The sequence below is a fragment of the Pygocentrus nattereri genome, chromosome 19 (assembly GCF_015220715.1).
Source record: "Pygocentrus nattereri isolate fPygNat1 chromosome 19, fPygNat1.pri, whole genome shotgun sequence".
NCBI classification, from domain to species: domain Eukaryota; kingdom Metazoa; phylum Chordata; class Actinopteri; order Characiformes; family Serrasalmidae; genus Pygocentrus; species Pygocentrus nattereri.
The window spans coordinates 4,273,580-4,289,988 of NC_051229.1; the positions used below are offsets into that span (position 1 = coordinate 4,273,580).

General features: G+C 42.5%; 2 protein-coding genes across 9 annotated transcripts in view; both read left to right on the plus strand.

Moving 5' to 3' along the window:
- kdm4ab (lysine (K)-specific demethylase 4A, genome duplicate b) overlaps positions 1 to 14,739 on the plus strand; it is a 129,863-nt gene extending 115,124 nt beyond the window's left edge. The window contains exon 22 of the mRNA XM_037530929.1: positions 14,690 to 14,739. Within this exon, the coding sequence (XP_037386826.1) occupies positions 14,690 to 14,715 (26 nt within the window). The 3' untranslated portion in view covers positions 14,716 to 14,739. The remainder of the gene's footprint in view (positions 1 to 14,689) is intronic.
- The window catches only part of st3gal3b (ST3 beta-galactoside alpha-2,3-sialyltransferase 3b), a 99,818-nt gene continuing 98,103 nt past the window's right edge, over positions 14,695 to 16,409 (plus strand). For all 8 annotated transcript variants that reach the window (XM_037530930.1, XM_037530931.1, XM_037530932.1 and 5 more), the window contains exon 1: positions 14,695 to 14,837. In XM_037530930.1, coding sequence (XP_037386827.1) covers positions 14,729 to 14,837 — 109 coding nt within the window. In that variant the 5' untranslated portion in view covers positions 14,695 to 14,728. The remainder of the gene's footprint in view (positions 14,838 to 16,409) is intronic.

A 16,409-nucleotide genomic window follows, 5' to 3' on the forward strand; every position in this document is an offset into this window, starting at 1 on the left:
AATAGGGTTAAATTGAGCCTAAAGATAATAGGAGTGTTAAGCGGTTAAATCGGTTTCTTGTGTTTATGTTTAAACTGTTTTCTCACTGAAAGAGGAGCACAAAGTTATAGAAGATTTGAATAAGTCAAGAAACAGGTCCTGTTTCTTGAAAGAGCTTCACATCCTGAGGAGCTGTGGTTGTGACGTGCCGAGAATCACGTTGCAGGCGTGATATTCTGCACCCATGCGAAGTTCACTTCCGTCCTGGTCTTATTTTAGCATGGTACCATTCAGAGGCTGCTTTTGGCGTCATCCTCTTTTATGTCTTATGTCAGAATGTCTGTCAACTGCTTGAACCAAATCAGCTTTCTTCTCATTTTGAAGAATGTGAGAATATTAAGAGCTGGGCAGCAGCTACATTTACGCTGCCCCATGCACTCAAATAAGATAATAAAAATATGGCTCATATCAGAAGGATAAAAAAAAAAGAGGACAGTTGTCTTCGGCTCCTATACTGTTGTATGCAAAAGTTTGAACACGGAGTTTATTTTAGGGGGATACTATCACATCGTCTACAGAGAACATAGTGTCTACAAACTTTAATGCACAAGTTGTATTTACTTGCTGGGTTTAACATGTAGGGAGAAAGATAAAATCAAAAATGTGGCAATATTTACTTGCGGTTTTAACATGTAGGGAGAAAAATAAAATCTAAAATGTGGCAATATTTACTTGCGGTTTTTAACATGTAGGGAGAAAAATAAAATCTAAAATGTGGCAATATTTACTTGCGGTTTTTAACATGTAGGGGGAAAAATAAAATCTAAAATGTGGCAATATTTACTTGCTGTTTTTAACATGTAGGGGGAAAAATAAAATCTAAAATGTGCCAATATTTACTTGCGGTTTTTAACATGTAGGGGGAAAAATAAAATCTAAAATGTGGCAATATTTACTTGCGGTTTTTAACATGTAGGGAGAAAAATAAAATCTAAAATGTGGCAATATTTACTTGCTGTTTTTAACATGTAGGGGGAAAAATAAAATCTAAAATGTGGCAATATTTACTTGCGGTTTTTAACATGTAGGGGGAAAAATAAAATCTAAAATGTGGCAGAATGTTTGCATTGTTTGTTGTTTGATATGTTTCCTGAATATGCTAAATTCAGCGAACTAAACTAACTTTGCCTTAAAGCGTGTGAAAGATGTGTAAACGTATGCGTGTTCTCTGTAGAGGATGTGTTGCTTTTCTTGCTTTGAAACTTAGAAACTACTTAGAACTTAGAAAAATGAAAGTCAGGTGGCACAACCGAAAACAAAGGTGTTCCACGTCAGGCGGTCGAACCTGAGGAGAACCCTAAAAATGAGTAAAAAGAAATGAGACTAAGCTCAAAGGTTTCTCCGGGTGTCTAAGTAGATGCCTGTTTTAATTTGAAAGTAGTCTTAAAATTCAGGCGGCGCGACCTGCGAGTCAGATGGAGCAACCAGAACAGCACACGTTCATAGCTGAAACGGGCAAGTAGACGCTTTGGTACCACTCGCTTGTCAAGAAAGGCGATTAGTCTGCCGCTTTTGTAGTTCACTGAGGTTTTGTGTTTGGGAAAATTAGTTTTACATTCATTTCATGGTTTGTGTCACTGAACGTCACCCTGACATTTACAAGATCATGTCATCTGCAGAAAAGATAGCTGAGCAGATATGATCGTTTAATAGTTTCCAGATGGAAGTCGCGCCAAAGCTTTATGAAGGTTGGTGGGCTTGTTCAAGGTGACCTGAGTTTCGTGGGTTTTCGTGGCGAGAAAGCCGTGAGCAGTTTTGGGCCAAGTGGGAGTGGGAGTGTAGGCTTATTTGAGCTGGATTAGGTTCCCCCGAAGAGGTGCTGTAGTTCGAGCGATTACCGCTGAGATCTGCGGTTTTTATTCCGCTATGAATCGACGAAGTCTAGAAAGAGAAGTAATTCGAGAGAGAATTATCTTGAAAAACCGGAGCGCCTCCGTTGAAATGGTCCCGTTCAGACCGGCCCCACTGTACAGGTGTAAAAACCAGGGCTGTGACCGTTTTGCCTGTAACTGTTGGGAACAACTTGTGTTCGTTGGCTTGATGACATTTGCGCTTCCCTTTCACGTCACGTGACGGAAAGAAGGAAACACTGATAGCACAGAAGGCACCAGCCAAAAATAGAACGAGGCATGAAAGCACTTCACTTCAGCACTGTCTGAAAAGATGCTGTAAGGTGTGATATGGAAAACCGATGTGCCAGGTGTGAGCATGAATGAGGGAACGCTGCGTTCACAGCACAAACAGTCAAAGTGGAAAAGTGCACGTCTGTCGGCTCCTCAACTGATTGTGTTTTAGATTAGCAGATAGAATAAGTAGCGCTGACTGAAGGAAGGTCTGAACGGCTTGGCTGAACTACAAGGTTGTCAGGCTGTTTTTAAGATGATTCACACCGACTAGCTCAGATGTTTTAAGAGCGTTCCTCTGTTTCAGCCTCCGTTCCACCCAAAAACCAAGCTTTAGGTCACTAATGTTTTTAAACCGGGCATCTTTCAGTCTTTGAATGTACGCCGATAAAAGGAATAACGATGTTCATGGGTCATTTTCAACAATACCTCCTGCATTCGAAACAAAATCCCTATAAAATTCATTTCAGTTTCTTTCTGCCTCCACAAGTCTAAAACAGTCCCCGTCCAACAGTATAAGCTGATGAAGTAAAGTGTCACAGAGGTTATTTAGTTTTATCATTTTATGTTTGAAACCTTTTAAGATGAATAAGCTTATTGTGAAATAAGGCACCGTTTAAAAGTGCTCAACTCACTCAAGTTCTTACGTTCTCCAAAAAACGCCGTTTGGCACAAACACAGCAAACGGCTTCTATTTTGACATTTTACCAGGTCAGGAGAACCACGACAATGTCTTATTATGATGATGTTTATTAGTTTAAACTCAAGTTCAGTGTCAAAGGTTTCTAGGGGCGTCTAAGGAGATTCTTGTTCACTTTGAAATTAGTCTGAAAAGTCAGGTGACCAACACAGTTTAATGACTGAAACGGGCAATTAAAAGCTTGATCACATACTGTATTTATATATATATATATATATATATATATATATGTGTGTGTGTGTGTGTGTGTGTGTGTGTGTGTGTGTGTGTGTATATATACGCAGATATATTTGTATATGCTTGTGTATATACTTTTTATAAGGGTGCCTTGTTTTACAATAAGTTATTCATGTTAGAGGTTTCAAACTAAATTATAAAACTAATTTTATATGTGTGTGTGTGTGTGTGTGTGTGTGTGTATATATATATATATATATATATATATATATATATATATATATATATATATATATATGGTTTTATATATATAGTATATATATTACAGTTTGTGTGTGTATATATATATATATATATATATATATATATATATATATATATATATATATATATACACAAACTGTAATATTGAGCTCATGGTTATTGTCATTTTCCGTGTAATGAGCTGCTTTATGCGTGAAAGACGGTTCTTCAAGGGTTCTTTAGTAAAGGCAATGGTTGTTTGCTTGGTCAAATGGTCATTCAGATTGCTGAAAAGGGGGGGGGAGGCAAAAAGATGTTAGGGGGGTTGATTATAAACAACCAGGACTGTCCAGCAGGAGCAGAGCTACAGGACGTTGCTATCTGACCGTCGTCAGCTTTCAGCTCACTGTGTCCAGCTTTCTGAGCGACTCACTGTCTACAACGCTGCTAAAAGAGCAGCAGTCGCCGACATGTGTACATGGTGCCATGACTGGTCTTGTGTAGAGATATGTGGGCACAGCTAATTTGCATATGCCCTTGGCCTCATTGGGCATAACCTCACGCAGCTGTTGATGGTGTAACTGGCATTTTGGAGCTCATTTGGCCCACTGGCCCACAGAAAACAAGGGAATGTGGAAAAACACAGGGGAAAAAACGGTGAATATGTGAGTGAAGTGGGAAAGGAAAGCAGCTATTTATAGTAGTCGATTACATCGTTAACCGAGCTGTAGCTCTGCTCTGACAGGCCTCGACTGCAGGTGAATAAAACCAAGCAAAGTGGACCAGAATTACCACGAAAAACACGAACCGATGTAGATGTAGATGCTTTAGCTGCGCCTCCAGAAAGAGCTACGAGGAGAAGATTAGCTAGACTGGTGGATCTGTGTGACCTGCACATCTCCAGAGTTCAGAACATTCCAGTGTGGGATATTTTTTAAAAACTAATTAAAGACCTGACAAAGCAATTAAACAATAAACACCTACATTAAGCTGAAATCAGCTACTTATTCACCAGCGTCTCTACCATTTTCTGTTCCACCTTAAATGGTGCTGCAGTTACACTGAGGCACCTTAAACGTAGAACAAATTTAGAAAGTTGGAGAATACAAAGCAACATCAGCTTTACCTCAGTACATGCGCTAATTTACCTCAGTACATGCGCTAATTTACCTCAGTACATGCGCTAATTTACCTCAGTACATGCGCTAATTTACCTCAATGTGCTAATTTGCCTCAATACATGCGCTAATTTACCTCAATACATGCGCTAATTTACCTCAATGTGCTAATTTACCTCAGTACATGCGCTAATTTACCTCAAAAATGCGCTAATTTACCTCAATAAATACACTAAATTGTTTAATAAATGCGCTAATTTACCTCAATGCGCTAATTTACCTCAATAAATACACTAAATTGTTTAATAAATGCGCTAATTTACCTCAATGCGCTAATTTACCTCAATAAATGCCCTAATTTACCTCAAAAATGCGCAAATTTACCTCAATAAATACACTAAATTGTTTAATAAATGCGCTAATTTACCTCAATGCGCTAATTTACCTCAATAAATACACTAAATTGTTTAATAAATACGCTAATTTACCTCAATGCGCTAATTTACCTCAATAAATGCCCTAATTTACCTCAAAAATGCGCAAATTTACCTCAATAAATACACTAAATTGTTTAATAAATGCGCTAATTTACCTCAATATGCTAATTTACCTCAATAAATGCCCTAATTTACCTCAAAAATGCTTCTTTATCAACAGACCACTGAAAAATTTCACCTCCAAAAACTCTTGGATGTGTTTAACGAGCAGCTAACGAGCAGCTAACGAGCAGCTGCTGATCGCCTCTCACTGGCTGACCCCCCCCCCCACCTCCCCACCTCCCCGGCTCTTTCCGTTAGTTCGGCTGTTTTTTTTTTTGTGAGACCTTTGTTTATTTTTGAACTCGCCCTTTTCAGCCCAGCCCTTTGCCTGTTGTTCGCATTTCTGGTTTCCCTTTTTGGTTCATGGACCCTGTTTGTCCTGTGGCCATTGTTTCTCTACCTGGCGTTCTGCTGTGGACAGTTTGACTTTTGCTAATAAGGCCGTTTTACTTCAGTCTGGACTGAACCTGAACAAATACTGATACATCAGTCAATATTCTTCAAAAATGCAATTTGAGAAGTGTTTATTAAAACGTGTTTTGCTGCCTTCGCTGGATCGGTGGCTTTGTTATCTCATTACAAACAGCCACAGCACTGCTGAGTGAACCCGAAGTTGCCTGCCCAAATGGTGGCAGCGCAATTGTCATCACCAAATTAGTTGGGATGGTCTTAATTGCTTGATTAATTGATTCATATTAATTGAGTGTTTATGCGGAAGAGCAAACCTGCAGAAAAAGAAACGAAACTTGGTGGTGAATATGAACGTTTTATTATCTGTTCATTTTGATTGATTCAGCAATATAACTAAACACATTAAAACCTGAACGCTTGGGGAAGGCAACACGTACCTGTGAGTAGACTCCAGAGGAAGGTACCCATGTTTTCAGGCAGGGAGGAGAACGGGTTCCCTTTGTCTGCTGAGGCTTTACAGTGAACTTTCCCCGGGAGTGATGTCACAGCACTTCCTGCTCAGCTCTATAAAAGCCCTAGACGGAGCAGAGTGAGCCAGTCTGGTGGAGGAGGTTATGAAATGTGGTTGAAGCCCCAAAACCTTGAAAATTGTGATTTGAATAATGGACTATTCATACTAAGCTGTATATGTTTGTAGGTATTTTCTTTTTGGCACTGGATAAATTGCTTTTTTTTGTTGTTTTTGTTTCTTCACTGGGATTCAATAAACACAGATTTTTGCACCCCAACCTGAAACGTACCCACGTGTCTTTTACGTCAGACCATCACACAGTTAACCACTTGTCAGCCAATCAGCTCATGTGGCCGGAACGAACTGTTGTGTGATCCGTAGTGAAAACCAGAGCCTGGTTGAGTCGCATGGTGTTTATTTATTTTTTAAAAACATTTTAAACTTTTTTTTTGTTTATCTTTTTACAGAGAAATATGGTGGAGTCTGTGAAAGGCTCTACGTGGGTTGTTCTTGCTGAGTTAAGTCTGTTTTCGTTGTTTGCCTCAAGCATGTCCTCAATTAATATGCAAAACAGGAGGCCTGAAGGGAGTGCAGGGCTGTGCCTGCAATTAATCAAACGAGGTTTGAGGAGTGAAAGAAGGAGGAGGACAGGGTTCAGAGAGCTCGAGATTTTTTTAGGTTTAGGTGCTCCACCGTACTGAAGATCACATGGTGGAATGTAGGAGGGATGGAGAACAAGGAGGAGGTGAGGAGGCAGAGAATGGCAGTATCAGACAGGGAGCGTTCGTTGGAAGGCGTTAGATATCGTCCTTCTCCAAAAACATCAAGTCCGTCAAGGTATTTGAACAGTTCTGTCTTATTTGGTGGTTTTCAGATGAATTTCGCTTCTTATTAACAGGAATTGGGGCACAGTAAAGTCATGCTAGCCCTCTGTTTTGATAGAAAAAGAAGGTTCTTTAAGGGTTCTTTACGTGGTGAAGTGGTTCTTCGTTGTTGTATAAAGGTGTTCCTCTGTTAGTCTTGACACTGTAACTATAGCAGAACCTTTTTTGGTGCTATATACGGCCAGTCCATTTCACCCCTCACCCCACCACTTAGCCCTACCCCTCCGTTTTGTGCGGTCATGTCTCGTAGGGTAGGGTGTCCTGATTCTTGTTGAGATGGAGAGGGAGGGCGAAATGTTAGAGCTACAGGACCCTCCAAACGGAGGTTTTTCAGACTCCAAACAGTGAAGTGAGGGGGGGGAAGACGGCAGAATGGAGAGCAGGAGGCCAAGGAAACCAACAAATGTGAGAATTAAATTAAAGAGAGTTAAAAATGACGATAATCGTAGTTCAGTTTTATCTCAGTTTCATGTTGTTTTGGTGTATTATGGTCATTTTCTTAGTAACAAGCATGAAAAATTGGTAATAGTATACCGATGGTCTCAGTAGCTAGACTGCTAAATTACCTGTTCCACCTTAAATAGTCCAGCAGTTCTGACGCCTGAAGTGCCAGAATGTAACTGCTGCTCCATTTAAGGTGGAACGGGAAAATCCAAACAAGAATCTGGTGAATTTCTGACTTCAGCTTCATATCACTGAAGAATTAGGGGGGGGGTGATAATAAATAACTGCCCCCCTCTTTGAAGGCGTATGATCCCTAAATGTAACTAAAGCCCAGCAGTGAGGAGCTGAACTTTCCCCTCCTCTGCTGTCCCTGCAGACGGGCAGGGTCGCCTACAGAGCGGCGCTGGTAGCTGTTAATGAAGTGATGCTTTTCTATTAGAGGGGCTCATTTCAGAGGGAAGATCTCAACCACTGCCCCTTGTACCGCGGGTCCAAGGGGCAACTCTCGAAAAACAGGGAAGGGGTAATAACAACAAATTGGATTTAGCCATAGTCATTTTCAAAAAGAACCGTCTATGACACGTTCTCTGTTGATCTGAAGAACCGTTTCATCATACGAGCAAAGAAAGGTCTTTCTTAAAAGTTCTGCGAATCTGAGTGGTTGAGATGTGAACTCTCGTTCTGAGTGGTTTGGTATGAAACGCTCTGCCGAGGAACCTGGTGAGAAGTGAGAACGATCATGGTGATAGGAACTAGATGTCCACCAACCAGAGGAAGCGACTCTGAATTCACTGCCTGATGTCAGAGCCGCTGTTTTAAGGGTTTAAGTTTTTTTACGCTCATGTCAGAGAAGTATGTGCAGCCGCTATTCTACCATCATCATTCATATAAAGCTCAGAAGACTCGTGTAGGTTCTCTGGTGGTTCTGGACGGTAAATAAAGTGTCTATATCTGTGTTGTAGTCATGGCGACGCCTGGTTCCCATCACCACCACTGTAAAGACATCTGAACCATCTCACACCAAACCCTCTCTGAATCTCTCTGTTTATTTATGTCAAGCACTGAATTCTACAGAGCCCTGCTGGTGACGTCCGGTATAAATAAAAATAATGAGTGACCGTAACTTTGCAAGGTGTGGGCATGAGATCATTCCTTCGTTGAGCTTTGGCCATGGCTTAATTATCTCATTCCCATCGCCTTACGAAGTCGGGGTCACAGTTTATTTTTATCCTTATTACTTTTGCGGGATGTCACCGGCAGGGCTCTGTAGAATTGTGTGGAAATGTTGAAAATTTGGTGGACTTTCTCTTTAAAGGGTCTGCTAGAACTAGCAATTCCTGCGTTTGTGGATATTCAGTGCTGCTGTATGAAGTCCTGCCCCATACAAGGTCCAATCAGTAGCACTATTGATTGACGACACTGTGTATGATTTCTTTAATACAAAGTCCCAGCTCGTAACTCAAGCAGAGGGCTAGTGTTAACTGGGCCTTAAGATGACCTGTAGACGCGGTGGACAGGCTGCTGGTGTGGTCGGACTAGTGATGCTGTAACTGATGTCGCCTCGTACCGTTTAGCTGGAAACGGCGAGTTTGTGATGAACAAAAGAAGCAAACCTCAGACACCAGGTAAGAGTTTGATGTGAGGGCGAAATCCTCGGTCTGATTTTCTGCTGAACCGTGCCTTTAAAAATGCCCATCAGCTCCAGCAGTGAGGAGCTGAACTTTCCCCTCCTCTGCTGTCCCTGCAGACGGGCAGGGTCGCCTACAGAGCAGCGCTGGTAGCTGTTAATGAAGTGATGCTCTTTTTATTTGAGGGTCTCATTTCAGAGGGAAGATCTCAACCACTACCCTTTGTACCTCGGGTCCAAGGGGCAACTCTCGAAAACAAAGGGTGGGGGTCGTTTTCAGAAAGGCTCCACACGGGACCGTCTACGACACGTTCTCCATCAATCTGAAGAACCGTTTCGCCATTTAATCATGCAAATGGTTCTCAAGGGTCCCTAACTAAACTCGTTTTCGTGTGTGTGTGCTGGTGGTGGGTATAGAAACTAGCTGTTAACACTGGCATTTTGCATACACTGTTAGAAATGCAGGTTCTGTGCAGGTGCATTTTTCGGTCATGAAGGTACAAACAGTGTAAATGTTCCCTCAAAGCTCCAGCAGTGGTTCTAAGGTCTGACTGTGAAGCTTAAATCAGTTCCTCCAGGTGAAAAGTTGGTATTTGTTCCTTTTCATAACCGAATGTTTTAAAACGGAGCAGTAGAATAAAAGCCTGGAGGCGAGGCGAGGCGGGGCGTGTGGAGTCAGTCCAGCTTAGAACAGATCATTTCAGTGGGTTCTGGTTCAGTTATGTTCCCTGACTGAAGGCGCTGAGATGGAGCCTTGAGGGGACCACCCCAGTGACAGGAGGGGAACTGCCCCAGTGACAGTTTACGACCTTTAGTTTTGGGAGTGTGATGGAAGGCTGGAAGGCATTTTTGAGACCGGACTGGAAAAATCCTCCGTATTAGTCCAGTTAGCGCGATCGATAACTAAATAAAAGGGATAACAGCAGATAATTATCTACTCATTAGAGCAGATTCCTGTATCAGTTGTGGTTGCATTCAAGAAAAGAGGCGTGGGTGGCAGCAGTGGTGCGAACTGACTGTGCAGTAGCACTGTAGACGTGGTGGACAGGCTGCTGGTGTGATCAGACTAGTGATGCTGTAACTGATGTCTCCTCGCACCGTTTAACTAGAAACGGCGAGTTTGTGAAGAAGAAGCAAACTTCAGACACCAGGTATGATCAGCTGAGTTGGATGTAAAGGTGAAGTTGATTTTCTGCTGACCTGTCACTTTAAAACCGCTCATCAGCTCCTGTAGTGTTGCCCGTTTTGAGACGTCTGGAGCGCTCAGTGTAGTTCTGAGCTCGAGGGTAGAAGACGGGTCAGTGGCGCCAGCTACGCGCATCTTTTAAACATTTTTTAAACATCGTTTTTCAGGTTTTGACATACTTTGAAGATGCCTGTTGTCCTTTACATTGTTTGTGAATTTCATGATGAGTGGACCAAAAGAAACGGCCCAAAATGACTTGGAAAAAAGTCTCTAGTTCCATTGACTTGCATTCAAAGTAAGGTAGGTTTTTTGCTTCTCCTGTAAAGTTGTAAATTAGAAGATGCGAAGATTTGCGAGAGGCTAGTTATAACGTGTTTATTAAGTTCAGGTTTATGCATCGGTAAATCAAAGCGAGTTGCACCACAAACTAGTTTTAACGTCGAGCTTAGTATTTACACCTCACCCTCAACCGTCAAACTGCGTAGTGTAACTCCACCATCTTCTCAACGGCCCTCATTTAACTCGAGGAGGTGCTGCCTTCCTTTTACAAACCCGCTGGCCACAGTATTGCAATTTTTCCTGGTAATATCTATGATCTCTCTGCCTGTCTCTCTGCCTATCTCTCTGCCTATCTCTCTGCCTGTCTCTCTATCTCTGCCTGTCTATCTGTCTGTCTCTCTGCCTGTCTCTCTGCCTATCTCTCTGCCTGTCTCTCTATCTCTGCCTGTCTATCTGTCTGTCTCTCTGCCTGTCTCTCTGCCTATCTCTCTGCCTGTCTCTCTATCTCTGCCTGTCTATCTGTCTGTCTCTCTGCCTGTCTCTCTGCCTATCTCTCTGCCTGTCTCTCTATCTCTGCCTGTCTATCTGTCTGTCTCTCTGCCTGTCTCTCTGCCTATCTCTCTGCCTGTCTCTCTATCTCTGCCTGTCTATCTGTCTGTCTCTCTGCCTGTCTCTCTGCCTATCTCTCTGCCTGTCTCTCTATCTCTGCCTGTCTATCTGTCTGTCTCTCTGCCTGTCTCTCTGCCTATCTCTCTGCCTGTCTCTCTATCTCTGCCTGTCTATCTGTCTGTCTCTCTGCCTGTCTCTCTGCCTATCTCTCTGCCTGTCTCTCTATCTCTACCTGTCTCTCTGTCTGTCTCTCTGCCTGTCTCTCTGCCTGTCTCTCTGCCTATCTCTCTGCCTGTCTCTCTGCCTATCTCTCTGCCTGTCTCTCTATCTCTGCCTGTCTATCTGTCTGTCTCTCTGCCTGTCTCTCTGCCTGTCTCTCTATCTCTGCCTGTCTATCTGTCTGTCTCTCTGCCTGTCTCTCTGTCTCTCTGCCTGTCTCTCTGCCTATCTCTATGCCTGTCTCTCTGCCTATCTCTCTGCCTGTCTCTCTGTCTCTCTGCCTGTCTCTCTGCCTATCTCTCTGCCTGTCTCTCTATCTCTCTGCCTATCTATCTGTCTATCTCTCTGCCTGTCTCTCTGCCTATCTCTCTGCCTGTCTTTCTATCTCTCTGCCTATCTATCTGTCTATCTCTCTGCCTGTCTCTCTGCCTATCTCTCTGCCTGTCTCTCTATCTCTCTGCCTATCTATCTGTCTATCTCTCTGCCTGTCTCTCTGCCTATCTATCTGTCTATCTCTCTGCCTGTCTCTCTATCTCTCTGCCTGTCTATCTGTCTATCTCTCTGCCTGTCTGTCTGTATCTGTGTTTGTGTCTGTCTGTCTGTCTTTCTGCCTGCCTGTCTGTCTGTATCTGTGTTTGTGACTATCTGTCTGTCTGTCTGTCTGTCTGACTGTTTGTCTCTGTCTGTCTGTCTGTCTGTCTTCTTGCCTTCATTGTGCTGCCGCCTCTTTTGAGCTGTTTTTGCTGAGCAACACATTTATGTTTGTTTAGCTCACGGCCGTTTAGCTCCGCCCACTCACGCTGTTAAATATTAATGATGCTCTTTGTTTATTTAGCACCTGTAATGCATTAAAAATGACGTTCAAAGTGCTTCACGATACAAAGTAAAAACAACAGAGGAAGAAAAGATAATCGAGAATAAAAGGAAAATATAATAGACAAACAGTACATAGCAGAAAATGTGTATATTAATAAATACAATTAATTAATTAATTAATTAAAAAGCGCAGGATAAAAGTATGAATAAAAAGAAAAGACACAATAAAAAAAGTAAGAACAAAGGAAACAATAAAAACGAGTTAAACGCTAAAGTAAAGGAATACGTTTTTCACTGCTTTTACTTGGTAATGCGTTCCAGAAGCACTGCATGATCTTAAAGCTCGAGTAGGAACATCTACCAGGTTAAAGAGTCCGGCCGAGAGCACCTTGGGGCATTCGACAGTGTGCTCACTGCCCCTTAGTCTGGTGTGTGTGTGTGTGTGTGTGCTCACTAGTGTGTATGTGGTGTTTCACTTCACGGATGGGTTAAATGCGGAGGTGGAATTTTCCCCGTTGTGGGACTAATAAAGGCCACTTAATCTTAATCTATTAAATAAGACAAAATGCAGGTCAGCCAATCAGAATGGAGCTCATTTACATATCAGTCTGAAAGGCACAGCAGCAAAAACAGCCTGTTTAATTCTAAAGGCTAAAAAGAGGTTGGAAAACCTGCTGTCGTGTAAAACAATATAGAAACGAGAGAAATGCAGCATACAGGGCCGTTTACCAGGTAAAGGAGTGTTAAATGGCAGCTGCACATTAAACATCTGGAGCAGCTGTCCTTTGTGCAGATCACCAGGCTCCTGTGGTTCTCAGGCGTTTTTAACGTCATACTCCAGCGCAGATGTCCTGACCGTCAGACAGCAGTAGCCTGTCTGGCTGATTATCAACCAGTGGACATGACCTCAGTCATAATCCTGCTCCTGGTCTTTGCCTGTATAAAGCAGACCAGTGCAGGTCGTCCTGCTCTGTCCGCTGTGTGGATGACGCCGTTTCATTACCTCTCCGCAAAGCGCTTGAGCACAGAGGTGGGTAATATGACTGTATTTATTGCTGTCGTGATGAATTACCTCACCTTATGTCACAGTACGCTGTTCTGAGTGTGTAGTGGAGACGGTCAGAGCGCTGACCAACGGCGTGATTGCTGTAATTAGTCCTGTTCAGTTGGATGTAGCGCAGGTGTGTGAAACGTTCAGTAAAAGTCGTGGTACTTTTGTTTTTTGGTTGTGTTTTCACTGAGAAACCTCATCTCGTTACCCCATCTCCTCTGAATCTCCTCCTAACTCCGTCTGAATAGCGTTTGAAAAACATGCTGAGTTTCATCATAAAGAGACCAGAGGCCGTCATTGATCCGCCAGCCGGGTCTTAAACTCAGCAGTCCACTGAGCTGGTCATTGTTTATCCACGACTGAAACACCACGGCAGCCTTATCAGAAGCTCAACATGACCCAGCGGACGTTGCAGTTTTCACGGACCGCCGCAAATCGGCTGATGGAGAAGAAACATTTACAAAACGTATCGGCGGGAGCTGGTTTGGTTTATGTGCTGCCTAAAAAATCAGAAATGTGTGATATATGTATATGTACACACACACACACACACACACACACACACACACACACACACACACACACACACACTGTGCGAAAGTCTTGGCACCCAAGTCACATTATTAATAATTATATGATATATATATATATATATATATATATATATATATATAATTATGAATTGAATCACTGTTTAACGTACTGAATCCGCTCTTTCTCAGTTCACTGGAAGTATTTCGGAATCGGTGAATTGACTGGCTCAGTCAAATAGCTTTTTTCAGTGTCGGGCTGAATTGAATCACTGAATTGAATGTATTGAATTGACTCTTTCTCAGTTCAAAGAATTGTATTTCAAAACTGCTGAGTTGATTGGCTGAATCAAGTGGCTGTTTTTAGTGTATTATATAGAAAGCTTAATTCTTAATTCACAAGAATTGTTTTTGATCAGCTGCATCGAATTGCTGAATCAAATCCCTGTTCAGTGTATTGAATCAGATCTTTCTAAACTTAATCTCAACCCGAAACCTGATCCTCTCAGAAATTATGTCTTTTTTACTTAACCGCGATTCAGTTGAATCACGGTTTAGTTTTGTATTGAATCGGCTCTTTCTGCTGAATTGAATCACTGAATCAAATAGCCAAATGCCAAAATATTTTTTTTCCCTTTAGAAACAACGAATCGACTGGCTGAATTGAATCACTGTTAAATGTATTAAATCGGGCCTTCAATTCTCAGAAATGTGTTTCGGAACTGCTGAGTCGACTGGCTGAATCAAATCCCTGTTTTTATTGTGTTATGTGGGATCTTAGTTCGCAAGAATGATTTTTGATCCGCTGAATCAAGTCACTGGATTGACCACTTGAATCGATTCAGTGTTTTGTCTATCAGATCAGATCGTAGTTTACAAAAGTTGTTTTGGAATCAGTGAATCGAATTGCTACATTGAGCTGCTGTTTGTTGGGTAAAATCATTGTTACTTCGCAAGAATTACTTTTGAACTGAATGGAATTGAATTGAAAACCACACCTCTGGGTTCCTGGTGAGAAAGGTAAACAAAGTGGGCTTGGGTGCTGCCACAGCGATAAAATGCGTAGTCAGACGTTTATAACTGTACGTGAGTTTATAACTGTATGTTATGGCAGAGTAACAGCTTAACTGTGCTACAGCTGCTGTATAACATCCATGTTGTGCTCCTCTTCTGTCTGCTGTAGGCGAAGCACCAGATGGTACCATGTGAATGACTGAGGATCATGAAGGCCACACACAAACTACTGTTTGTTCTGTGTCCCATGCTGGTCCTGGTGTTCATCTACTACTCGTCTGGGAAGCTGCATCTGCACGTATGGGGCCAGAAGCCGCGTGAGTAGCCCAGCTCTGACCTTCTGTTGCTGTTTGTCTACTGTCAGTGTTCGTATTTCTTCACTGGATCGCCCTTCAGTCTGTCAACATGCATGCATCGATTTCGTTGGTTGCCAGTTAAGTGATTAAACTGTTCCATGGCTTCTGTGCTACCTTCCCCGCGTTTGAGCGGGATCAGACCGGAAACAGTGACTTAACCACCGGAAGCAGTGACTTAACCAGAAAGTAAATGTCTTTGTGGTGATCCTGGGTGCAGAGAACATCTAGGCTGCTTTCACAGGCTTCACCACGAGCCCTTCACAGCGAGTTCTCAGCAAGGCCGTGAAATTCTCCATTCACAAATGCCTGTTTACTGATTGATCGGGTTAATAAACTACCTGCTTTTTATCTTATCGCTGCGTAATATCCAGGGCTCGGTGGACAGGTCGAGAAATCGGTACATCATGTCCATTCAGAACCATGGGTGTTTTACAGAGCCACGTTCTGGACAGGTTCTGTTCAGGGGGGCGACAAAGCACAGGGCCTTTTCTTACCACCTCAGAGTTGGATGGATGGATTGGACGGATGGATAAATGGATGGATGGATAGGAGAGATGGGTAGATAGATAGATAAATAGATGGGTACTTGAATGAATGGATAGATGGATAGGTAAATAGATAGATGGATGGATAGATGGATGGGATAGGATAGATAGATAGGTAGATAGATACATAGATGGGTACATGAATGAATGGATAGATGGATAGGTAGATGGATAGGATAGGATAGATGGATGGATGGATGGATAGATGGATAGGATATATAGGTAGGTAGATGAATGGATGGATGGATAGGATGGGATAGATATGTAGATAGGTGGATGGATGGATGGATAGGATGGGATAGATATGTAGATAGGTGGATGGATGGATGGATAGGATGGGATAGATACGTCGATAGGTGGATGAATGAAGCTCAAGCGCAGGCTTTCATTAAAGCGACAGGGACACCTCACCAAATACCGAGACATTCGGGAGTTCTTTTCAGTCTGACTGGTACTGATAACATCATTTGTAATTCGAGGCTTTTGATGAAATTACGAAGGAATTCAAAATCTGTTTTTAGTGCTTTCAGACTTTTGATCTCCACTGTGCTAAAAACGTTGGAACGACGTCACTCGTTGCCCTCTAAACTTCAGAGCACCACATTAGAAATTTGCATGATCTCTGTGATGCGTGACTGAAGGCCTTTACTGCTTTCTGTAATTTACATTTATTAACCTCGACCCGGCGCCCCGCTTCACCCTCTGCTCACTGCAGCATAATCCGAAATGGAGCAGCTGTGGAAAACGAAGGCTGTCACCGTAAATAAACGTAATTAGGCGATTCCGAAATAATTATGACAGGCCTGCTAGAAATCGGTTAATGGACTTAATTGTGGCAAAACGAGTTCTAGTTTAGCCACTAAATACTTCTAATGAGCAAATACTGACAGGGCTTAGAACATCCCGCCGACTGACCTTGGTCATGTAACACGAGACGTTGGCTTGTTCTGATGAGTCTGCTGGCTCCGCAGGGTACAGTTTGCTTTGT